The following is a 27,119-nucleotide window of genomic DNA, read 5'->3' as shown; positions in this document are numbered from 1 at the left end:
ACCACTGCATGTTTACACAAGCCATGCTTTTGGTCCTGTGTGGATGTTATCTCTGTGCGCTCAGCTCTTTCCAGCTCCAAAATGTATTAGAAAGGGTAGGTGTACCCTTACCTCCTTCCAGTGTGCATGAACTGATCAAGAGAAGTATTGATAATATGACCCCCTGAGCTCACCCATATTTATTTAGAATAAGGTTATAACAAGATACAAGTGTTTTCTGTTTATGCATGCATTGCTAGTTTTCTAACTACAGCACGTAAAGAAAAAAATTCAGTTCCTTCTGCACAATTGTGATTCTTCCAATAAATAAATGTTGTCATCTTGGAAAATTAGATGACATTCCAGAGCAATGAACAGTGCATCATACATCTGTTTAATGGAGATTATTTGTTCTCTTTACAGGATTTTAAAAGAAACATTATCCAGCTCTGAGGGGGACAGTTGATTTTACAGTAGTTTTATGGTTATTTTAGGCAGAATAACACAATGTACAATGAAATAATATTTGGAACAGCAGATGCTTATTTGGGTGTCAGCTCTGCCACTCTTTATCTTACAGTTAAATCTACCATAAATCAGTGTGACTACTTTTAGGAAAGCTATTAAATTTCAGAACAAAAACATAGCTGACAGAAAATATACAGAATGTCTGTTTTAGATATTATGGTACAATCCTATGCAAATCTTTTGAGACATAAGTCTCTGGATTCAGGAGGATCTATACCCAGGTGAGGAAAACCTAGAAGTTTTGGATTGCATTTCCTTGGATTCCTGCCTTTGGCTATGATAGCTGTGGGGATCAAACACTAGGGGAAGGTTGCCATATAGATATGGAGTTTTACCATTATATTTTCTGGGACAGGGTTCTCAACAGATGACTGAGAAGCTGAGAAACACAATTGAGCATTGGAAATTTTGCATTATGTTTCCTTGGCTATTTATTTGGTGGATACTGATTTGGAAGAGGGAAGTTTGCTGGGCATGGAAGAGGGCAAGAGAGAACTTCCTAATGATAGATGTTAAACCTTATTTGGCTTGTTATTGGGTTAATTATCTCTGCAAAAGAGATGATGCAAACATAATCTCTTCATTGAACTACATAATTGTTTAGTTTAAGAAGCTTCTCTGTGTAAGTGGTTCTGTTTAAAACCACAGCCGAATAATATCTGATAAGTCATTGTTTTGGTGGAATATGACTGGTTTTAAAAATGCATAGTAATCTTCAACATATAGTTAAGTGCACCAGAGACTAATCTGTATAAACTTTGCTTAACTTGGGTAATAATATTTTGTTGTTGCTCTTTTGTTTTTCAGATCCAGACCTGGTTTCATTTGAAGCACTTGACAGACCAAATTATTTTCTTTATTTAGCTTTCAATAATACTCTGATTCTTTCTAAGTGGGGAAGAAGTGAAACTTTTCATAATAGATCAACATTTATCATCCACAAAAACACATGGCTCTCAGGATACAGTTCCTTTGAATCATTTGCAGTGCCAGGAGCTTTCATTCACATTTCAGCTTCATCTGTGAATGTTATTAAATATAAACATTCTGAAGCATTCAGATTATCTACACTTTTTAAACTTATAGGTGAGTAAATATAAACTCTGGTGGCTGCATTTTCAAACCTGTTTTTACATGTTAAATGAAACTCCTACATTTTGAAAGTTAAATGCAGGATTGGTTGATTTTTTTTCATAAATAACTAACCAGTTATTAAACATAGCATGAATTCATTTTGCTGAAGTATTTGTTGATTATATACACTTTTGATTCAAGTTCATAATAATCTTTTACAGCTTATAATGTTCAATTGTATCATGAATCAGGCACCACTCCCACCACATAGTTCTTCTCCATATTAAAATGTAAAATAAGATCCTCCACAGGCACACTACAGTTGAAAACCATCTGTTTCATAAGCACATGCTCTAAAGTTCTTTAATGTTAACCCCTTACTTTCATTGGGGCTAATATTCATTGCTGTATAGTACATGAAGAAGCCACATAACTTAGATTTTGTTCACCAAAACACCAAATATATTACCTGTTTTGGTAAGCTCTCTTGATGATCTTCTAATTATGGGATTGCTGTCACCTGTGCATATCTAACAACACTTTTTGGGAAAAGGGCAGTTGAATTTCCATCTGGCCATCTGCCATGGGTAGTACTGAAAATTACAGTTCACAGGGGACAATATAATACAATAAGCTGTAGATACTTGGCTTATAAGAGAGAATTTTCAGAAAACAGACAAGTATTTTTCTGAATGCTTGCCAAAAAGTTAGTTATTACCAAGCGGATTTTTTCTTGAACCAAGGTGAATTGTCTATCAGTTCTGGTTATAGTTAACATTAGAGCTTTCAAAGATAATCAGAGCTACATTATCAGTGGCTTTCAGTGTCTATATACAACAGAGGGAACATGGGAAGCAGACAGGACACTTGAAATCCTGACATAAAGTGGTAAGTATGATATGATAGGTAGCAGATGACAACATGTTCATGGAGATGAGCAGTAGTACTAATGCTAGATTTTAACTAGCCTGACATCTGCTGAAAGTCTTAATTCTGCAGAGAGTGGAACATTCAAACAAGTTTTTGACTTATTTACTTACAATTTCATCTCTCAAGAGCAAGAAGAAGCAACAAGGGATTCTACTATCTTGGACTTAACCCTTACCAACAAAGAAGAAATTGTAGATGAAGTGAAAGTGGCAGAATCCTTAGGAAGAAGTGACTATGTCACCTTCGAATTCATAATAGAGAGGACCATGAAAACTGAGTTTATTCAGAAGTATACCTTGAACTTTAGGAAAATTAAATTCACAGAGCTCAGAAAACAGTTGGGTGGGATCCCATGGTGAGAAATCCTGAAGGAAAATAAGAGTTCAGAGTTATGGGAGATTCTGAAAACTAAAATGCTGTAAAGACATTCACAAAGTATTCCAATGGGAAGGAAAAATGGGGGACATTTAAAGAAGCCTGTATGTCTACCCAGGGAGCTCTCTGATAACCTGAGACTCAAAAGGAGCATGCGTAGAAGATGGAAGGAGGATTGTATTGTCAAGGAATGGTAAAACAGAGTTGTCCAAATCTGCAAGCATGGTGTCAGGAGCATGAAGATCAAGAAAGAACAGAGGCTGGTAAAGGATGCCAAAAGCTAAAACCTGCTTTTGTTATCTTAGGACCAAAAAGTAGATAAGGGAAAAAGGGAAGGTCCACTGCCTAGTGAAGATGAATTGTTAACTGGTGATGGAGAGAAGGTATAACTGCTCAACTATTTCACCTCTGCCTTCTTCCACAAAGAGAGTTCATATTCAGCTTGGGACATGTGGAACAGGTGGTATATGGAGGGACTGCAATCCAGAATAAGTAAGGATATGGTTAGAAAGCATTTATTGGGCAAGTTTAGACAGTGTTTTAAGTTGCCTGGGGGACCCTGTTCTGCCTGACTGGTGATCCTGCACAGTGGGGGTGCTGAGGCACTTTCTTCCTCTGCTCTTACCTCCTCAGTCTTTCTGCTGGTATTCCAGGTTGATGGATCATTGGACCACTGTGGACTGTGCAGACATTAATTTCCACAAAGGATTTTCCATGTGGGTTGGAAAATCAAGGGAATCTACAGCTGGTTGAACAACTGTACTCAATGAGTGCTCAATAATGACTCAGCATTCTCTTGGAGCAGAGCCTCAAGTGGAGTGCCAAATGATTTGGATGCGGTTAAGGGGTTGCTTACCAAATTGTAGATCACACAAAGCAAGGTGGTACACGCAATACTACAAAAGACAGGAACAAGATTCAGAGGGATCTAGATAGGCAGGAGTATTGGGCTGAATACAAAAACGTAACATTCAACAGAGATTAGTGTGAAATTTTGCCTTTAATTCTGACTAATATCACTGAAGGGTACTTAGAGTTTGCCACTGCATGTTATTTATTTGAGAATTTGTGTGCTGCCCACTAATCCAGATGGATTCTTGAGTCAGCTTACAGTAGAATACTAATAAAAAACAACAATAAAACCAATTAAAATCACCATTAAAAGATTTTAAAAATTGTATCACAGTTGTACCAATAAGTAATAACAAATTTAAGACTGTCCTTGAAAATATTCAGAGAAATGAAACATTTTCTCCTGGCACCCGAATGAAAACAAGGTTGGTGGCAGATGAATTTATTTGGGAAAAGAGGCAGCCACTGAGCAGCCCTTCTTCTACTTACTATCCCCTTTGTCTCCTTAAGGGACAGCTCTTTTAGAAGGACCTCCTGCCCAGATTTTAATGGGTGGGTAGATATAAATGGGAGCAGATGGTTCTTCAGGTAGTCAGGTCCCAAGTCATTTAGGGCTTTATATGTCAAAACAAGCACTTTAAATTGGGCCTGAGCTACAACTGGTAACCAGTGCAGTTAATTACAAAACTGGTGTTACGTGGGCCCACATGTTAAGATCTGCTGCCAACCACACTGCCTGATTTTGGACTGCTTCGATTCATCAGGCCCTCTTCAAAGGCTGCCCCATCTAATCTGGATGATACCAGTGCATGTGTGAATGTGGCCAGACTCTAGGTAAGGGTGAAGTTGACATTCAAGAATCTTTTCTCCCCCTACGCCCACCAAAATTAGGGACCATCTAATAAAACTAATCCAAATCCAGATTAATCTAAAGAGGGCTTTTGAAGAAGTGGTGTCAGATTTGCCTCCTTTAGAACTGTCAGGACCTTGTCCATATGAAGAAAGGCGTTTATCACCTCTTTAGCTCATTTAGCCAAATTTTTGGAAGCTTTTAATGACCACAGGGAAAAAACCTCAATCTTGCTTATGGCTGGACTCAGACCCTGAAGGATCTTGTCCCTATAAGGCTGCACAGACTGAAACGAATTTGTCACAATAGAACAAGAAAGTTCCCTGGATATATCCACAGGTGTTACAAATAATCCAGCACATGGGTCAGAACTGTTAAGCATTTTTTGTGGAGGACACAAATCTTGTAGGTTATTATTTTCTTCCTAGAGCTGCAAGTATTTCTTTAAGTAAAATGTTCTTTTTCATACAAGCAAAGGAAAAAAAATTCATGTTGGAAGAAATGACGCTTCAGTTAGGCAAGTTGTATGTTTACCAGTGCTTTGACTTTTGTGACAGAAGGAGCCAACTGCCTGCCTTGGAGAATTCCCTGTTATTAAACCATTGAATTAAAGTGTTAATAGTGGCATTGTAAATCTGCTTACATTTGTGGGGATGTTAAGAAAAGACTGTAATGCAGCTGTTGGCTGGCACACTCCAACTTCACAAAAAATGACAGGTTTTGTCATTGCCAAATGCTTGTTGCCTCCTGACAAATTCCTTTAATCATAGTGCTGTTGAAGTTTGGATCAGCAGAAAACATGAAGCTGATGCTGTTATCAAGATATAAAACTCTGCTGATTTGAGCTGTAGTTTCAACGAAACAAAAACCTCATACTCTTTTATCTTTAAGAGGAAAAGGACAGGTTACCATTTGTAATAGTGTTCCCTAATAGTGCATTAGCAGAAAATGGTATATCATCTTTAAAGTGTGAAGTCTTTGCCTTCTCATCGTGCCAAAGAATCCTATCTATGTCAGTGGAAAACTAAAACAATTTACCTCAGCAAGTGGCATCATATCAAATGATCACGAGGCATTTCATTAATCACCACATCCGAGGATTTGGGTTTCAGGGTTTTATAAGCAAAGAAACATGGGGCTTGAATCTTTCTCCAGTGTTCTTTCACAAGGTCTGACTTGCTGATGCAGGGTAATTACATGGTCTAAAAATACAGCAGCATTTGTTTAAGTTAATGGAAAAGTTACACCAGTTCTAGAGTGCGGAGGCAAAGATAGATTGGGTTTCCTGCTGACTATCATAAATGCTTTGCATATTAGATCAGAACTTTTCCAACTGGGAACTGCTATTTCTGAATATAAATATTGGGAGTAGTATAATAGGTCCTTTAAACCCCTTGACCAAAAATGTAATTGTGAATCTTCTTCATGTTCTGTGAAATATATCTGAAAAATTGGGAGGTCCAGAAAACCCTCTGTGATAAATAATTGTTTGCCAAAGTTCATTAAAGATTTCCCTTTTGATACCAGTAATACCATGGATGCCAAGATGTATACCATAATATTAGAATGCCTTTGGTATAATTGATGCAGATAATGGGATAATACTGTGGTTAATTCATTATAAATTTTTGTAAGTGTATGTGTGTGATGTAGTTACAACTATTTGGATTGCAGTTACCATTGCTTCAAAATTGTGTACGATTGAAATTATTAGTCTCTACATTTCTTCCTCATTTTTACTGTGTGTATAAGTAACCAAAATAGCACACAGTAAATTCTTTAAGAATTTTTGTATGACATACATGCATTTCTAGTGGAAGATTTAAAAATACCATAATACAATTTAACTATTCACTGCAAGATATCTAGTTTAAATTGCTAATTGCATCCATTAAGTCAGGATTCTCTGTGAAGTGTTATTTGTAATTTTTGTTATTAATCTTCACAATATTAATGACAGATGGGCAGCATTGGTCTGGCATTTCAGAAGGAAAACTGAGTTGAAAATGACTTGTTATATACAGAAAAGTTGAAGACAAAGTAGAACATTTAATTAAGCTATTCTAGGTCCCAACTTGTACACAGCTATTATTTACAGTTTTATAGTCTTTCTTTTTTAAACAAATCATTAAGAAAAGATTTGACAGACTCTCTCTTGTGTGTGACGGAGTAGTATTTCTGGAATGTATGTTTATTTCTATTTTCCTTTTGTGATGCAGGGTGAAAAATGGATTATTTGTAGTCCTATCTGTACTTCTGGGAGTACAGATAGGACTACAAATGGGAGTTAATTCTGATTAGACATGTATAGGGCTGCACTATTACAATGTGGCACAGCTATGGCTGAAATACTGATAATGTAGAGCCATGTTTAGGCATCACTGAGTCCACAGACTACATGAAAAATCCACCCTTCAGAAAGACTCACTGGGTAGTTTGCATGATCAAACAGCCTGCATGGGTGCAGCATGCCAATTTGAGTGCTCCAGCCACAACCACAGCTTCTCGTGCTATCCATGCCCAATGGGGGTGATTATGTGAGGTTAAACCTCACATAACTCATGGTTTTTTATTGGTTTATCTGAGAGTTGATTACCTTGTGCACAACCCATCCCCACCCTGTCTGGATAACAGGACAAACTGTGGAGCTGTTCTTGCCATGCAGACTGTGGGAGGAAGAAAAGGATCTGAGTGTGGATCCCTTGTCCTAAGGCTGGAGTGCTTTCCAGCCTTGGGACTGGGGATCTCAACAATCCTAGGTCCATGTAGACATTTTCTAGAGGCTCTAGATTGGGATTGCTCAACCCACCTGCTGTCCTATACACATTTTACCTGGCCATATGCTTCATTGTACTCAATGGAATTTACTTCTGAGTCTATATTGATAGACTCACACCGTTCCATAGTGAAACAGTTGTGGCTGAAATGCTGATGTTAGGTTGACTTTAGGATTAGGAATTACAGCATTCTTTGTCCTGTCTACCACAATAGTTGTCCAGAGCATAATTCTCTAATCTTGTAAGGATTCTGCTATTCCTTGGATGTAAAACAAACAATAGCTACTTGTGCCTGAGGTCTTGTAGTGGCCAGTGGCTTGGCTTGGCTTGGATTGTTTTTGTTTTGTTTTGTTTATTGATGCTGGGGACTCATAGCAAGAGGCACCTCCATAAGAGGTGGAATGGGTGAACCTGCATCCTTCTGCTGCAACCTGCCTCCTTCCTACAGTGGTTGCTGTGAGTTCAGGGGTCCATTTCTTTGAAACATTAACTTTCCATGTATACAGGGACCAATAAATAATTTGGAGCGCCCAATGGAAAATGTAACCTTGCCTGCTCTTGGCAGTTCTAGAAAAGGGTCCTTACAAGCTGGTCAGCTACTTGGACAGAGACATTGCAGTTGCAGCCAATGTGGGGGTACCATATTTGCGTAGAGGTGCATTGAGATATGTTGTCTGTTGATACTCTGAAATCTTCCAGGACATCTTCCAGGAATTGGAAGCTTTATGGTATTTCTGACATCTACCAGGAATTGAGCTTTATGGTATTTCTGACTTATGTGACCACTCCCATAAAAAAGAAATGGTAATGTGAGGAACAGTAAATTTGATTGGAATAAAAAGTCACCCCCCTTAGTTTTGTACAGTGTTCTTTCATAAGAGAGAACAGGAAATTACTGTATAGTTTAGAAGTTTCCATATCATACTAAGTCCACTGCATGCCCACTGCATGTTGTATTGTGCCTACTATGCTCTCTGTCACCCCAAAGTGGGCAAACTTTGGGGATGGTGGTAGTGGTTGTGATGACGATGAACCACCAGACAGTAAACTCTTGTGAAGAGAGTTATTTCACAGGCACTTGAAACTTAGCTGAGATTGCTGTAGACTATAAATAAATGGTATCAGCAAGCCAAGTTGCTCTGGTTGTAATATGAAAACATTCCTTCCAACTGAGACAAACCAGAAGGAACTCTGTGTTGGATCACCTAGAGTTGTAACTCCATTCAGTTAAGTGCAATGTGCATGGAAACTCATGTTCAGTTGTGCCTCTCTACCTTGCAGGGTGTGGTGAGAAGCTCTGACATTGACTCCATTTCCACGATACTTACTGCAGTCTTTTGAAATTAGAGATATTTCTTCCCATAGGTTTATACTTCCACCAATTGCCTGTCATAGAAACTGAACACCCAGAATATGGCCATTGCCAGGGCCCTCTCTGCTGCTAGGCAATGTGAGATAACTGTTTCAGGTAGCATTTGATGCTGGGTGGAAGAAGCCTGTCCTGTCCCCCTAAAACCTGCTACCTTCAGGTGCAGTGGACAGTCCTATCCTTTCACCAGAATTGTGTTAAAATTCAATTACCATTCTGGTCAGCTTCTGTCCAAAGAATGTTGTGTGTGCTTCTTTAGTGGGGGAAGATTTTTTTGTCCTTTGCCTCTGCCAGCAAAATGCTGTGGTCTGCCCCAATAAACACATGGATATACTCCAATACACATGAATAATTTACATAAGATGTATCTATGTGGAATGCACAAAATCAGATAAGTAGAGTTTTTGAGGTAATAATGTGTTAGTACTCAGCTTAGAAAGTAGATGTAGAATTTGTTCTTGTTGACCTTTCAACTCTAAAACAATAATTATATCATGCATTTTAACAAGACAGTGAAATAGATTCTAAGGATAAATTTTAAGAATGTCCATATAAAAAACTGAAATACAAATCGAGATTCATTGTTTTCTTTTTTTAAATGCAGTTTCCCTTTGTTTTTCTAAAGAATGATAAATATAGCATTGATAATAAAATTTTGAAATCTCTGCTAGAAAAAAGACCACTCAATTTTTGTGGAGAGGGTGACAGATACAAAGAAAGGCTATAGAATTCTTTTAATGCTCTTAAAAACGCATTTCCTAAATAATCACTCTCAGTAATGAGCATGCAACTGACAAATTACAAGTTCTAACAATATGTATTAGAAACATAGAAACAGAGCGATTCAGAAGGGGCCTCCTGGCCATTTAGCCTGACCTCTGGCTCCAGCCGGCTCTGCTCATTACATGCCCACCGTGTGCATGTCCAGCCTATCCTTGAACACCCTCACTGATGGGGCCTCAGTATTAAAAATGTCCACTGTATTTTTTCTGCTGTACAAAAATGTATTATGTAAAATGTATTATGCAATTCATGTTCCTAACCGTCTTTAAGGGTAATCAGTATCATTCACATACTGTGGATGATGACCTTAGGATGAGTGTTCATTATTTGTCCAATTTTAAGTACTGTTGCACAGATGCATGTGATGTGTTACATATGGAGCTCAAGAGAGTTGGGAATATTCTAGTAACCCAAAACATAGCTACAGTACTTTTAACTGAGATTGGGTGTTATAATCATGTCACAAACAGTGCTGTGGCTCCCCAGATAGTCTGGGCTGCAGTTTCCATCATTGCTTACCATTGGCTATGTTGACTAGGGCTGATGGTAGGCTAGCCCTTCTGAAGATTCCTTCCCTTGCTGTATGGCGTTCATTTCTCCTCAAAGGGCTGTTTTTAATTAAAAGCTCTTCAAAGCTCCTGGGACTATGCTATCTGAAATGCTGTTTGGAGCTGTGCTGGATGGCTACCTGGACAAGAGTAAGACATCTTGGTGATATTGTGACACTGAAATGTTTTTTCCCAGGAAACCTGCCTTGACACCTGTTATTTTGATGCCAGAAATATTTTTTTTCTTTTCCGAGGAACTTAATTAGACCTATTTTATTCTGTTGCTTGCTTTCATGCCTATTTGCATACCACAGTGCTTATAGTGAGTATGGATTCATCAGACTGTGTAATTCACCCCCAGAGATGTACCCTGCTCAAAACCACTGATAGAGGCGGATTGACAGAAGTTAACATATCTGTGTACACTTCCTATAATAAGGAAACATGCTTGCCATCCTAAGAAGACAACATATTTGATGTTTATGATGTTTGGGAGTGATGTCAATGAATTGGTTACCTAAGGAACAGAAGGTTGTATAACACCTCATAATGGTGTCATTCCAGAAACTCGGGCAACGCAGGTAGAGCTCTGTCAAGCCTTTCAGCTGCAGAGGCAGTTGTATCTTGGTTGCAGATACTGTTGCACAAGCAGGTTCCATTCATGCAGTGTACAGCCTCTTCTGCAGCAATTTGTGCAACTAGTTGCACAAGCATAATGCCCAACTGCTTGCGCACCTGCACTTGGGCAAACATGACATTGGTTGGATTCTTCCCTTGCACATAGTTCACAGCCTAGTTTCCATGAATTCCATGTCAGTTGTATTGACATGGAATATCATACTGATATAAGCACTGCAGGGAGCTAGCAGTTAAAAGGCAGCCAGAAATGATTGGAAACACTCATTTCCAGAAAACAGCAGTGGAACTTGCAGAGCAAAGCTCTGGTAACCCTACACCATCTGGAAATAAAAATGTCTGCTTGTTCCAAAGGTTACTTTCTCTTGTGCAAGCAGTGGGTCCTGCTTACACAAAAGTTTGCATGCAAGTGTAGTAACAGTTTGGGAAACAGGTCCAGGAATTTCAGGTAGCTGATATTAAAAAAAGTATGTTCATCATATGCAGTAAAGGATCTTAGAGAAACTAGTATATATTGCGTGTGTGTACATGAAAATAATATATTTATAATTGTATTCTAGATGCCAACCTTAAGTTTGTAGCACATTCGGTGTGTGAGTGGCACTATGATGTTTGTACAAGCCCTTGCTTCAAAACTTGCAGAGATCCTTTAGCAGAACACTGTCAGACTGTACCAAAGTAAGTATCCACATTTTATATCTTTAATATTAGCCATATTAAATTATATGGTTTAGCCCTAACAGTAAGCTGAGATGGTTGGTTTTGAATCAGTTTGCAAGCAACACAGGTTTTTTGATAGGAGGCTGTGTTATAAATGAGTCAGACCACTGATCCATCTATCCCAGTATTGTCATCACTGACTGGCAACAATGTCTTTCCGGGTTTCAGGGAGGAGTTTTTCTAACCCTGCTTGGAGATACCAGGTACTGAACCTGTTTGCATACAAATCTGTGTTCTGCCACTGAGCTTCAGTTTCTTTCCTAAATGCTCATTTTATTATATTTACTTAAATGTACATATTATCCTTTTCTAGAAAGAGTGGTACTCTTCCCAGGTAAATGTGTTATATAACAGGGTAGAAACTAAGCCCATTTTATTTTTGTACTCATGTTAGTGCTTTAAGTGAGCCCAAAATATGAAACTGTTTAAATAAGGGTATTTCTTTTCTATTGGGGTTTGCAAACAGGTTGCTTTTTCAGTTTAAGTCATAGCAAGAATGTAGCAGTAGTTGTAAAGCATGAATTGAGAGAAGAGAAGAAGACAGGCAGACTATAGGCTGTCTATTCTAGTCATACTTCCTATGCTCAGCCTATACTTGAGGTTACTAAACATGCAGCCTCCCTGTCTTTTTCCAAGCTGTAAAAAAAGGAAAACAAACAGGTTTCCCCATTATGTTATTACAGTGCTATTGCAATTGAGTCATAACTAGCAATATGTGTTGCTGTATTTCAGTGCCAAAACACCTCACTGCAAGAGTAAACATATTTGTTTTCTCTGTAAAGAAGATGGTGATTTATATAGGCTATTCTTCTGGGGCTGAGTTAGTCTCGCTGAACTCAATGGGATTGACTCCTGAGTAGACATGGACAGGACGGTGTTGTTAAATATATTTTAAATAATTTGAATTAACACCTGAGATTTACAGCCCAGTGGTACTGCCCTAATTCTATCTTTCCCTAAAGTAACTCACCAATCACTTTGGTTCTTGTCTTTTGCTTTTTCATGCAAGGCAAATTTTTAGCAAAGCTCTGATGGGCCATTAGCGTTGGTATAAACAAACAAGAAACAAAATTTTGCGCAAGCATGTAAAGGCTTTCTGCCAGTTCTAAATGGAAATATTCATCATTGGATAAGCACATATATTTGTTCCAAGGTTATGTTACATCGTTTGTGAATTAGCTCAGCTCAACAGGATGACAAGCTAGGTCAGTGTGAGCTAATGAAAGCAATAAAAGCAATAATTTGAGGTGGCTGCATTTTATTTTATTTTTTAATTACAAATTTAAGTTGTAATCTAAAAACCTTTTTAAAAATAGCATGACAAGTATGTCCTCTCCTGTTTTGCTAATTTATTGATAAGTGTTCAGGGATTCTGAACATGGGAACTCTGTACAAATCCACATGCAAATTCTAAATGGAAGCTGGATGCATAGCAATGTTAGTAACAGGGCTACGTAATGTTAGGTACACTTGCATGCCTCCTTCTGCTCATTTTTCCTACATCTGAGCAGGCCAATGCCTGAAAGGGGCTTGTGTTGTTCAGTGCCTTGTTTCAGCTGTGCAGGCTATTTCGAATAGTTCATATGGATGTTTTTCGTTTTTAGAGTGGAAGGATGTGTTCCTATGTGTCCGCTGAATATGGTTCTGGATGAAGTAACTCAAAGATGTGTCTATTTTGAAGACTGTACGTAACTCATGTTTTGCTTACATTTTGATACAATTTAAAATACAGTATCTAAATCTTCATTCTTCATGTTTATACTTACTAAAGCACTCCAAATAGGTAGCTTCTTCCTTTCCTTTCCTTTCCTTTCCTTTCCTTTCCTTTCCTTTCCTTTCCCTTTTATGCTGCTCAATAGCCAAGCCTCTCTCTTATTTCTTAGGATAATGAGAATTTCTAATATCTTTTTACAAAGGCTTGTTACTTGTTGATGAGCAAAGTGAATTTGACATCATCCTGCTTTTGGTAGTTCATAGGTCTGTAGGTGTCATCAAAAGAGTTGGCCTTCTAAGAAATTTGGGAGAACTTTTATATGATGCACCCCATGATGTTATGGTCCATCCTTCCTCCAAGAAGTTCAGTGTGCTATACATCTGCACATGTATTTAGTTCTTAACACAGCCCTGCAAAAGTTGAGAAATGTTGCCTAATGGGAGGGACAGAGCTGAGGTTTCCTTGGTCCATGTCCAACATGCTCTGCTCTACATCACCTGCAGTCCTTTTGGCTGGACTAGGAAAAACTTTTACTTGACAATGAGAATCCATATTTTGGGAATTAGAACATACATTCTGGAAAGTATCCTTGTTATCATCTGTGACAAATGTATTTAAAATATATTTACATAAGTAATGGAATATTTCAATGTCAAATTATATTTTGGAATGCCAGGTCTAATTTTAAAACATTATTGTCTGATGGATGCGACAATGGTTAAATTAACAATTACTTATAAGTCTTCAGGCCTATATATACTTCTGAATAAGTTATTTCTGACTAGACATGTATTGAATTGTGCTGTCATTCACTTGATGTTTTCCCTTCAATGTATAAGCATGAGGCCAGGTCATGGTTGGGCAACCTCTGTCCTGTGGGATTAATCCAGCCTTTGAAGCTTGCCCATCCAGCCTGCAGAGGCATGGACTGCCCCACAGATCCTGCCTTCTTCCCCTGCCATCACCTGAAGGCTATGAGGGTTTTGAGAGGAGGCCGAGAGAGAGAGAGAGAGAGAGAGAGAGAGAGAGAGAGAGAGAGAGAGAGGAGTGCTCCTGTTATTTCTGAACTGTGATTGGAATAAAAAGGAAATTCTCCTACATGTCACTCCCACTCCTAGTAGAAATCTGTACATTGGAGGCCAAACATAAGTGAATTCTCTAATTACAGATTCCCCTGGAGAAGATATCCACTCAATGCCTGCAGTAGATTCTGAAAGTGCCAAACAAGAGTCCTTCACTTATCCTTTGCCTTCCCCTCTAGATTATTAAACGTTCAGAAAATTCTACTTGCTTTTGTCTTATTTTAGGCATTGAACCTGCAACTGAAATTCAAAGTTCACCTTTCACTTTAAAGACACATTCAACTTCTGGGTCTCTTCAAACATCCGCAGTAGTCCTGAGTAAAGAAATAACATCATCTCCAGGGCTGGCATCAAAAGAGAAGGAAACAACGCCTGCATTGAAGTGGCAATTCAGTTCAACCATAGAAAAAGCTAAATTTTCTACCCTTCTGTTGCCAAATATTACATTCCTAGCCCCATCTGCAATGTCGAATGTTTCCACCCATTCAGCTTTTGGTACAAGTGCAACGCCAGTATTTTCACACCCGGTATCTGATGATGGCTTCCCTTCTGTAGTTGATTTTCCTCCATCAACAGCTGCTGTAGTTACAGGCACTTTGCCTGGTAAACAGACAAGCAATACAACAATCTCTTCAATCCCTTCAACATCAGTGGCCTCTGAAGTAGGATTCATTTCTGTTCCAACTGCTGTAATTCCATCCATGATTGCACATGATAAATCACCAGCCACAACTAAACCTGTATCAGAAACAAAAGTAATAGGTGCCACAGAGGAAATAAAAACCAAAGTTGCAAGCATTGCAGAAGAAAAAACTTCTTCCACAGTAACATCAAGAATACAAAGAACAAGCCAGTTTCCTACCAAAGCCACATTACCGTCTTTGCCTTCTTATTTGCCCACAGAGATTCAGACAACAATGTCAGATAGAACAAAGCTGAATGTGAGTCAACTGTCTATAATGGCTGCCAACATCACTGTAACTTCATTTCCCCATTTATTTACTATTTTGTCAACACTAAAGCCAGTTGTGAAGCCAGTTCCTTCAGAAACAACAAAAACAACAGTTGCTTTAATGAAAGAAGGAATTGAAACCACATTTATGCCAGGAACTCCAGTACTTACGCAACCAACCACAACAATGCCTACACATCTAAGTGCTTTACTATTTTCTACTGTTAAAAAAGGAATGACAGAAAAAACATCAAGTGTCACACATCAGCCAAGTTCACATTTCCCCCTCTATTCAGCAACAACCTCAAGGCCTGGCATTTTTTCTTCAAAACTCCCTGGGGTATCTGCTACAACTTCTCGGAATTTTACAGACTCTAAAGAATTTCTGCAAACAGGATTGACACGTGAATATTCACAATTCATTCAGCCAAACATAACAAAGGCCACAACTGTTTTGTACACTCAGTATCCTGCTTCATCACAAACCATAATAGTTCCATCTTCCTCTGCAAAAGTAAGCTTTGAAATGACAGCTCCCTCAGAATCACCAGCACGTATTTCAGTCTCCCATACAACTTCTCCACTGTACAAACCACCTTTATCCTTGGAAACTACAAGGATGCATGTTGAACTAGATTCTGTTGGAGTGACAAAATCAGAAGGAACAGAACCTGATTTTACCAAAGAAGCTACAGCCATGGTTTTCCCAATTTCATTAGTAACTAAAAAAATTGAACCAGTTCTAACAACTGAGTACCCATTTACTCTGCCTGCAGTGGCTGATACAAAAAAAGTAACATATCTTCGTGCAACAGAATCAAAAAAAGCTGACTCTACTACTCCATCCCCAGTGCTCATTTCTACAGCAGCAATATCAAAGAGAGTCACTGGTCCAGGGCCTTCATCAGCTGAAGGTCAAGTTACCATGGCAGCAACCCTACATCCAATAACGCAAAAGACTACATCATCCCCAGAATCCACAATAAAAGAAACTTTAGATGACACTGGCTTTACTTTATCCCCGTTCACTAAATTGAGCAGCCAGACGTCACCTGAAGGAATGTCAATTCCCTCTTCCTTTGTTACTCATCCAGTAATAACACCTTCTACCAAACTCTACCTGGCAGAGACAACAGTTCCCCCATATACTTTAATACAAAAAATACCTGAAATAGCAGCCACTGCAAAACAGCCAGCTGAGATGACATCAAAGGTAAGGTATTCTGTTCATACTTCTCCAATGGAGAGGATTTCCTCCCATGGGAAAGTGGAATCTGCTGTTCCGTATTTTACAACCCAAATAATAGTAAAGCACGATTCTCCTCCAGCATCTAAAACTTACTTAACAACCAGGGGAACTACAACAGCCTATTACTTTCCAGATGAACTGATAAGGACCAGCATCCACCCCAAAATTACTTTCAGTACAACGGAGTCAGCGGTCAAGTTTGCAGAGTCTTCTGTGTTCCAAAGTAGTGTGCTACCAGTGCTTGTCCCTTCAGCTGCATCTTCTACGTCTGTGTTTTCAGCAAAAATTCCTTTAACAATTGAAAAAGAAGCAACCCAAACACCAAAAACTGAAAGTGACCTGATTCAAACAATATTTTTACCATCAACTGAAAGGCCTACTGACATGATTGTAAGCAAAAAACCTCTGATTTCTACCTCTAAATTTACACCTGCTCTGATAACATTACCAACCATAAGAGAGGAAGCGGTGACGTCCTTTCCTACTCAGAAGTCAAAAACTGACATAACTACAAAGCTAGCGCTGGTGTCTTCTCAAACACTTACATCTCCCAGCATTCTCATTCATCTATCAGAATCAACCTCTCCGTTATCTATACTGGAAGCACCAGAAATTTCAGGTGCGAGTCTCACAGATTCGCCAGAGGGAGAGTTTTTAAAACCACTTGCACCAACAGCATCCACATCAGTGGTTAAGGGTACTACAGATAAAGTTTCCATTTTATCAAAGCATGTGCCACTTTCCACTGTTTCTTATAGTTCTGTGTTCCCTGCATTTAGAGTGACACCAGCCACGCCACGTTTTACAACTTCAGCTGAATCAGTGCCCCTGGGAATAAGTGGCCTGACAACACAGCGTGTCACAAAACTGCTGGCAGAGAAAACAGCAGGAATAAGAGAATCCCTCACGACGACACTATTTTCAGTGTCTTCTGTTGCTTCGGATACAAAAAGTGTGATTTCTGAAGTACCCGGGATTGATGGACAAATACTTGCTACAAAGCTTCTTCTATCCCCTTCAACTACCAAACATTCAGTTACTTCCCCTGCTTCACTTGGCTTTACCATTCCAACTAGAGAACCCAAGATGCCAACTGTAATGGAGGTCCCCACCCCTTCAACAAGCTCCTTGTTGATAGTACCAATACATCAAAATGCTACAGTAGCTACCCCAGTTCCCACCTATCTATTTACCAAATCAATTTATGATTCTGCTGCAGGATATGATGTGGGATTAACCACTGCTGAAACTGTCTCAGGAACTGCAGCTTCAGTTTATATGCCCGCTAGAGAAACGGCAACACCACCAACATGCACAGTGAGTAACAAAGTGAACGTTCTCTTTTCCAGTGACACAATTCTTTCCCTCCCTCCCTCCGTCCTTCCCTCCCTTTCTTTAAACAACCCAGGGACCTTCCATCCATAGTTTAGTTAGCACTGTTTCTCTAACTAGCCGGGGGAGAGGCAAGCTGCAGTTCATGATTTGCACATAATGCTAACCAAATCATGGACAAAAGTTCAATGTATTGTTAGATGCAAGTGCGAAGAAAAATCCACCTTTTTAAACAATGTGAAGTGCAAACTGGGCCACTGATAGGTGTGAAATTGTGTGTGAAATGACATATTTAGCTGTTTTTAAGAAAGAGTAAAACATCCTGACTCGCCAAATGAACAAGAAGGAGTCTAGAAAATACAATTTAAATGCAATACAAGGTTTATCCCCAAATTATGACCTGAGATGCATGACATGAGAGTAGATTGCATGTTGGCTTATTTAGCCTTTCCAGGTGCAGGTTATTGTGACGCACAGACTCTGCAAGGGTAGGTGGCTAACCAATCACACAGCAGCCTGATGGTGGTTTCATGTGATCATGGAAAGAAAATGTACCACCATGGCTTATTCCTTCCCCTGCCTCACATGCCAGTTGTGAGACACTAATTAGTAGAATTACCTTGCTGGACGTATGTTGCCATGAGGTTCCAAAGTGGCGAGGGTCTGTTCCTGTGGTGGTTTACAAACCATTGTGAAACTCATGGCTTGTTCTGGGGTTTCAGAATGGATTGTAAGCCATCTCAGCCACCCACTCTTACCAGATTTGGATTTCATATCAAGTCTGAGTCAGGTTCTCACAATCACAAAAGAAAATCAGCTCCTGTTGCTTATTTGCTTCTTTGGTTATGTAAATATGGTCCAAGACTGCGTTCATAACACTATGGTCCATAACTCGATAAGCTGCAGTGGATTGTGAGCCTTGCTTGTGTTAGTGTTGCTCATCATGATGTCCAAACCAGGCATGGGACCTTCAGCATGGAACATGAACCCTTCACAAGCCACTCTGAGAACACATGGGTTGTTGTGATGGATGAAGTCAGCAGCATGGCCTGTCAGTTGTAGGGGTGTGCCGTACCTCTCTGGAAACCAGTTTATACCTGCCAGTCAGATTTCTTCCAGTGCTCATCCCTGTTTAAGGAAGCGAGCCAAGCCCAGAAGTCTACAAGTGTTCGTGGAGCCCTTGTTGCACAGGTGGTCTTTTCCCCCAGCCTCCTTTCCCAATGGTCAACTTTCCCTGCATGTTGCTGCTGGCAGCAGTGGTGGACTTGATACCTGGCATGCACCCTGTGAACTCTGGATGTGCTGTCTAGGAACTTGGACTCTGGGCTGCTGCAAACTGGGCCAGAGTGCAGGAAGCCAAAAACCAAGGAATCCAGGGGATTTTCTGCCCAAAAGCAAGAGCATTGAAAAGCCCAGCTTCTCGTGATCTTGCTGGTGCTGCTTCCAGTTTCTGTCTTTCTTCATCAGTAATGTTCACCCCTCCAGCAGTATGGACATGGTTTTCTTTTCTGGTGCTTCTCAAGTGTGCAAGTGGGTTCATCTTTTTCATACTTCTTCCCGTTAGTCATTTGCATGATTTACCTGTCTGTTATGTACTGTTTGCAGTAGTGCAGTCAATCATAAATTGCTTCCATTGACTTTGGGAAAGTGTTGGGGAAGTACTAAGGAAATTGATAGAATGACTGTACTACTGCAGACTGTACATAAAGGAGAGATGAATCCACGCGCTTCTGAACTTGTAGAGGGCTAGTGAAAATGATAATAATTAAAAAATTACAAACCCCTTTCCCACTTGAGAATCATCTAAAACCAAACAAATTTGTGACAGAAATGGTTGCTCTGCAAAGGAGTTGTGATTGGGACTGGGCGGTAGCCAATACATTCACACTTACCAATTTCATGCTCCAGTATTTCGTAAACTGACACTTGTTAGCTTGCTTCCCGCTTTGGCACTTCCCTTGACCCCGGTTTTCAAAAGTGGAGATGGAACAGGATGGAGCTATGGGGCAGGTGTAATCGCTTTTGTAGCAACTGTGCTTGCCTGCCCCAATCCCATTCAGCCACTGCTTTCAGCACTCAGGCTCAAGGAAAAGTGCTAAAGAGCTGGAGTGGGGGATTGACAAGTGCCATTGAGTACATTGAGCAGATGAAATTGACAGGTGGAATTTCAACATAGGCTAAGGATTTCAGATAGGGTATGGATCTGTACTGCTGCAGAAAGTACTTAGCAGACAGGCAAATAAGTGCAACGGTGTAATTATGAGTGGTAGAAAGATACAATAAAAATTTGAAGCCATTTTTGTACTTCTTGTGCACAAAAGGGAAAAATGGTGCAAATGGAGGAGTGGAAGTGATCAGAGCAGTTGTCAGAGCAGAGCAGCAGAAGCTGATGTTTCCTTGTCCCTTCCAGAACACCTCTTCCTTTGCATCCTAGCATGATTTGTAATGCTTTTCTTTGATCAGCCTCTCAGTATTGCTTTCTATGTATAAAATATAATCAATGAAACAACGTAATGGTGCATTCCAACTAGCTGATCCTCTGGATAGTTTGGATTTTCTTTCCATCAAAAATCTGCCTAGATAATAACAACAAAATCACCAAAGCCAAATTCTAGTCAAACTTTTATTGCTATCCTCAGAGTCCAGTTTTTACTTTTTAAAAATTATCCAGAATCATTGCATTGATATATATGCTACTGAAAGCATCATGAATTGAATGATTTTCTAGGGTGCTATATGCATTCAACCTTGATGTCAAAATAATTTATAACTACTCAGGAACCTGAGCACTTCTTCTGTGGTTTTTTAAAAAATATTTCTTTATTGAATATTGTTTTGATATGAATAGTAACAGATATTTTCTAAATATGTCTTAGCCGGTCACAGAGAATGAATGCATACAGTATATTTGCTTAGATGGACAACTAATCCAAGTTAACAAATCACAAAACTGTCCGTACAATGCAAAGCAACCCAGCTGTGGATTTCTTGGATTTGCTGTTCAGGTTAATGGAGATAAATGCTGCCCAAAATGGCAATGTGCATGTAAGTCTTACCATATTTATTTTAGATTACTAGTAGGTCAGTGGACGTTTGTGAGCCTCCTAACATTTACTAACATTGTTTGTGAACAAGCAAAACATTTTCTGTTACAGATACAGGTAGAAGAACATATTTGAATGTTATCAGTTGCTTAATTGCCATTGATATGAAATATTTGGAAATTATTTATTTACTTAAAGCTTTTATATAGTGTCCAACTACTAGCCTCTCATGAAAAGGAATAAGCATCATCCTATAATGGGACTGGGTACCTCAGTGAAGTAATAAAGTACTAACTGTAACCCTAAACCAAATGATCAAATAAGTTTTGTGAGATGAAGAATTCAGAAGAGAATCAGTGATCTATTACAAGAAAGATTTATCTTCAAGGACAAGTGATAGATTTAACTGCTTTGTTGGACAGTTTTCCAGCCATAGAAAATGGATCCCTTAAAGCCTATATAAACAAAAATGGCAGAAAGATCCTTTTCCAATTTGTAGAGGCTTTGCATAACATAATGGAATGGATCCAGAGTCTCCGTGAGTGATATTCTGCTCATGGAATCCTCCCCTTGGAGGAAGTGGGTAAGTGATTTTTTTTCTGAAACCCCTTCCTTCCTCCTTGAAAGACTGGTGGAGAGCCAGAACATGCTTTCTAAAACAGTATGGGAGGTGGCACAAGATGCTACAAGGGGAAAGGAAAACTGGCAATAATTTCTTCTCCTCCTCTCTTGATTGTGAACTTCTGCTGGAGCTGAGTCCTTCTGTGAATGGAATGAGGCCTTCATTTTGGAAAGGACAACTCTGGATCCAACCTATTGTGGTCTCAGGCTAAAGGATACATAAAATGAAAGAATATATAAAAACACAAAAATAGTAGAATCAAGAAGCATAACAAGGCATGCTTATAAGCCTCTGCAGCTCTCATGTAGGGTTTGTAGAACAATTCAACAAAATACACACAGACAAACCTTTGAACATCATAGTGTTCAGGCACTAACACGGATCTGTCTTTTACATAATGACAGAAACTTGAATCTCAGAAACCATGAAGCTATGAACTAACATGTTAATAGGTTATCTGTTTAAAAGTTAAGGATCCCTACCTTACTTAATGGATCCAAACAAGTTTATTTTAAAAATAAATGACATTTCATTCATAGTACTTTGTCAACAGATTTTCAGCAGATGTCCTTATTTTGTTTGAACAGGTCGATGTACACTTTTTTCTGATCTGAGTTTGATCACCTTTGATGGGCACCACTTGACATTATTTAAAGAAGCATCCTATGTTATCAGTCAAACTCAAGATGAAACTATAAGTATCTATGTTACTGACTGCAGCAATTTTCATACAGTAGGTATTTTTGTAGGTTTTTATAGAGTATATCAAGGACCTAAACAACCATAATTTTCTGCTGCATATAATGGTATTCGGTTTCTGCTGCATATGCTGACACCCTGTGGCATGCACTCATTGTTCGATTAAGAACATTGTTTTCTTTCTTCTTCTGTACACATTTATTTATTTATTTTGTTTATTTAAAACATTTTTATGCCACCCCCATCGCAACGAAGCCTCAGGGCGGCTCACAACAGAAACAAATGCATAAATACACAAATAATAACAATATAACAATTAAAAAATATTTAAAACCCCAGTGCATCTCGGCTAAAAATTTAAAATCCTATAAATACAAATAATTTAACAATTAAAATAAGTTTTAAATAAAAAGGTCTTAGCCTGGTGCCGAAAAACAACGATGGCACCAGGCGGACCCCTCTGAGGAGCTCATTCCATAGATGGGGCGCCACTGCAGAGAAAGCCCTCTTCTGGGTACTCACCCTCCTAATATTCACAGAGGGTTCCCGGAGAAGGGCATCTGTTGCTGATCTCAAGGGGCGGGAGGGCATATATGGATGCAAGCGTTCCTTTAGATATTCAGGTCCCATGCCATTAAATGTTACTTCCAGTTAATTCATGCATTATGTAGCTGACTGTATAGCTCTCTCATCCTAACCAAGAGCTATAGAAAACATGGAGGCAGGAGTTGCTCAGGTTTGAATTTCCTGGCTTGTTGATATTTAAATAACTCTTTCCACATATTCTAAAAAATGGGCTTTTTTGAACAGGTTATCCTGATAAGTTGCAATTGGGATATGAAGCTTATGTAATAATGTACTGCTTGTTACTGCATAACTTTATCTAGCGGTGTTATGAAAGTCACTGAACCATAGAGTAAGTATCTGTGGGTTTTTCCCCCTCATTCAGGGCACTTTAACCTCTACGAAGCTGTGTCTGACTATGTTGAATTTAACATATCTATCTAACCAGATTATAATTGACCGCTTAAACAGGAAGGTAAAGTTCTTTTTTTTTTTTTACAAAATAATCATTCTGATTCATGTTTCTTCTAAATGTATAACAATTACATGGATGAAACTATTCAGCATTGTAACTCTAGTAATCTACATTTCAAGTGGTTATAATTGGTATGTTTCAGCAAGAGAATACATCTCAACAGCCTTTATTATTTACACTCTGAGCATGCGGTAAAAGTTATATGAACAGGATTTTCTTAACTAATCCAAGTAATACTTAAAGTAGTACTGATCTGATATGGCTACAATGCTCTACATACTAACCTGGAATAAAGTCTTACTCAATTCAGTGTGACTTCTGAAAAGGAATGTATAGGTTTGCACAGTAATTTGTAATCACTGCTGAAATACATTTTACATACTTTCCAGCCTGCTTCATTACTAGGTAGCATCTTCCCAGTGGTACCACAGATTTCCAAGGTCCAGTCGACCGTGCTTTTGGCATCTGGCCTTTAATATTGTAGTCCCCACTCTCTGGAACACTGTTCAGCTACTAATTAGGCAGGCACCAGCCCTTCTGGTTTTTCATTGCCTTTTTAAAGTAATGTTGTTCCAACAGACATTCCCAGGAAGATAATTCTGTCCTCCACATATGAAGACTGACTTTTTGTACATTGTTTAGAAATTCCTTTAATGTAAGTGATTCATAAATAATAAATGGATGATTGGATGATCGGTCTGTTATTATTGATAGTACATACCTAAAGCTTCACTTACCCATTTTAAGAAATAGATGCTGTATGCAATAGCTATGAATCACTGTAAAATTAATATTAAGAGAAATTGACAAATTTGGGCAAGCAGTCTGAGCTTTAGTGAAGAGTACTGAGAAAAGAAAGCATTTGTCATTTTAAGCATGATATAATCTTTGTACATATGTTCTTCATTTTTGCTATTAGAGCCCATCTAGAATTGAAAGTTGGTTGTACTGGCAAAAATAAATATGTCAGTCTTATTAGATTATTTACATATATTAAAAATTCTAAATTACAGTGTTCAGTTTTTTATTATATTCTCCCAGTTTTGACACATTTTCAGTTTTTTCCTTTCTGTGTTTCAAACAAAGTGGATTTTTAAAGAGGATATTCTTGTCATGCTATAAAAAGTCTTCTGAGAAGGTTGACTGATGTTGCTTTAAACAAAAGCAGATAATTATTTGGTCCGTGTCTTGAATACAATACCATACCTGTATAACTGTGTCCCAACCAAAATGCAGCTCATGTATTGACTGCCCTCTTCCCTTGCTTTTACTATCCAACTGAGATTGCAGAATAAGGATATTGGTCAAGCACCTGATAAGAGCTGTACGCAGTTTGTGCAGTTCTGCATTAGACCGCTCTAAATTAAAGTTACCCATTCAATTTGCATTGTCAGTATTTTGCACAGAAATAGATATGGTAGAAACATAATTTCTAATGTATAAATGTTATATTTGCTTAAATATGTTTCTATATTTTCTAGATAGCTGTCAACTCAAGACATGCATGGCCTACTATTAGAAAATATGGATTTAAAATTGAGGATACTGGCTTCATGTATAATATTGAAACCCCAGCTAATAATAGGATTCAGTGGTTTCACACCTCTGGTGTGATGATAATAGAACCAAATGCAACCAGTGATCTAAAAGTAATGGGAATGTGTGGTAAGCAAACTTTAATACGATTGTGATGCTATGTTTGCTGTAGGGGAAATGTGTCTAACATTTACTTGTTAATAAAAATATTAGGAAATACACTGTTAGAAAAAAATAGTTTCAGTAGTCCCAAAATCATAATAATTATTCCTGAGACTTCTGCTATATTAATGGCTGAAATGATGTGGATGATTCCAAAACAAGAAAAATGCTAAATTTGCCAACCAAATGATCTGCAGTCCAAATTTTAATCCCTCTGAGATCATATTGCAGATAGGCATGGATGAGTGAAGATTTGCTTCCAGATTTAGAGCATTTGAAGCAGAGGCATGAATGCTGAAGTAATGTGAAAATAAATAGGACAGGAATAAGCAGAAAATGTACCTTACATTAAACTTTCCACTAAGTCAAGTAAGGTCATTTAGGTTTGCCATGAGCTGCTCTGTGTTAGCATGGAACCCACGAAACACAATGCAATTTAAGTGTTGCTCTAATTGTTGATCATTAGTGGAATTTCAGTTAGATGGCAAAATCCAATACCCACAACTCACAATTTATACAGGTCAGTTGCTTTTTTGTATTGGCTGCCCTCCGCTTGGTTTACCTAACTGTTCTTGCTGGGCACAGCTTGTTGCAACATCCAGACCCAGTAAGGCTAAGGTTATTAAATTACTCAGAAGAATCCATCGTTTGTTCTAGAGTCACTTGTTTACTCCTTCAGCCAATCACCTTCACTGGGTTCAGACATCACAACAAACTGTGCCTGGCAGGGATAATTAGGAAATGGGACAGCACGTGAGCATCTCATGTCATGGGAAGCTACTCATTGTTGAAGGGAATTGGGCATTTATCTCTTTTACTTCACCTGAGGTCAAAGCTGAAACACGGGCTTTTTTTCTTACTAACAATCGGCATAATGGCCAGTCTTGGCGAGTATTCAAGGACAGCATATTACCAGATTCCTTCTTCACCTCTATTACCTGAAGTCCTTTTGACTAGAGAAGCCTATAGTCAAGTCTGGAACTGTGCAGCAGGCAAACAAGTACACAGCCCAGATGTTGCCATGCGACCTCTCTGATAAGTACATAAGGGAATAGAATGTCTGGGGTTTATTCCCCTGAACTGTGGAATTCTCGCATGTCCTCCATGGTCATTATATTTGTTTGTATTTTCTGGTGCAGTGATACTTTATTATGTTTCTTTACCTCCACATAGCTGAAGCTTGCCATTACATGGCAATTAAAACTGTGAAATGCAACAGTAAAAGGTACATTACAAGTGTTTCCAATTTTAAAACTAGTATGAAATAAAAACAAAAATCTTAGCAACAATGCAGAGATTTATAACACAGTAAGATTTAAACCAGAAATTGAAAGGCTAAAATACACATGTCTCTGGTGACAATGCTGGATCCCAGAGCACACACAACCTAAAACCTGATCCTTTAGGTGAATTTCAGAACAGTTTGGATGTTACTTAGGCACACAGATGAAGTGTGTACTAGTAGTACTTCCAACTTGTCCAGACTGCATCTCAGTTTACTGGGCCCTCACCCAGTCTATGGCACTCAGTGCTAGGCACTGATTCAGAACAGCCGTTACCTCTCCTGGATTTAATGAAAAGGAGCAATAAAGCTGGGTGCTATCTGTATGTTGATGACACCTCAGTACACATCTCCCTCAGGAAGAAGGGTAAAATACAGCCCTGTGGGACCCCAGCACATTGCTGCCAAGTCACAGAGAAATAATCTCCTAGCACCACCTTCTGGAGTCTGCCATCCAATGCAATGCAGTGTCACCAGCTGCCCATAGGGATACTATAGTTGATGGTATCAAGAACCACCAAGAGGTCCAAAAGAGACAGCAGGGCTGCACTTTCTCTGATCCTTTCTCACCCGAGATTATCCCATGCATGACCAAGGCCATTTCTGTTCCATTTTTTACTGAGAATTAATCTAAATTGTACAATTAGTCCAGAGATGAGAGTTATTTATTTATTTATTTATTTAAACATTTTTATGCCGCCCCATTCGCCGAAGCCTCGGGGCGGCTTACAACAATAAATTAAAATAATTATAATCTTAAATTAAAAAAATATAAACATTAAATTAAAAATACAAAAATACAGTATAGAATAAGCCACCCTGGCCAGATAAAATCCAATAATATTAACAGTTAAAATGCCGCTTAAATAAAAAGGTCTTCGCCTGGCGCTGGAAAACGACGGCGCCAGGCAGACCTCTCTGGGGAGCGCATTCCATAACTTAGGCGCCACCGCGGAGAAAGCCCTCCTCCGAGTACCCACCCTCC

The 27,119-nt window shown here is 38.8% G+C and overlaps 1 protein-coding gene across 1 annotated transcript in view; it reads left to right on the top strand.

Moving 5' to 3' along the window:
• Positions 1–27,119, top strand: part of OTOG (otogelin) — a 113,837-nt gene that overhangs the window by 58,899 nt on the left and 27,819 nt on the right. The window contains exons 29-37 of the mRNA XM_044426092.1: positions 1,315–1,593; positions 2,638–2,853; positions 11,262–11,379; positions 13,026–13,105; positions 14,443–17,735; positions 20,627–20,795; positions 22,004–22,149; positions 23,065–23,154; positions 24,636–24,819. Of these exons, the coding sequence (XP_044282027.1) occupies positions 1,315–1,593; positions 2,638–2,853; positions 11,262–11,379; positions 13,026–13,105; positions 14,443–17,735; positions 20,627–20,795; positions 22,004–22,149; positions 23,065–23,154; positions 24,636–24,819 (4,575 nt within the window). The remainder of the gene's footprint in view (positions 1–1,314; positions 1,594–2,637; positions 2,854–11,261; positions 11,380–13,025; positions 13,106–14,442; positions 17,736–20,626; positions 20,796–22,003; positions 22,150–23,064; positions 23,155–24,635; positions 24,820–27,119) is intronic.

Source organism: Varanus komodoensis, unplaced genomic scaffold (genome assembly GCF_004798865.1).
Source record: "Varanus komodoensis strain SLA01 unplaced genomic scaffold, ASM479886v1 scaffold16, whole genome shotgun sequence".
Classification (NCBI taxonomy): domain Eukaryota; kingdom Metazoa; phylum Chordata; class Lepidosauria; order Squamata; family Varanidae; genus Varanus; species Varanus komodoensis.
Note: the sequence above shows the minus strand (reverse complement) of the source record. Positions and strands in the feature narration are given on the sequence as shown.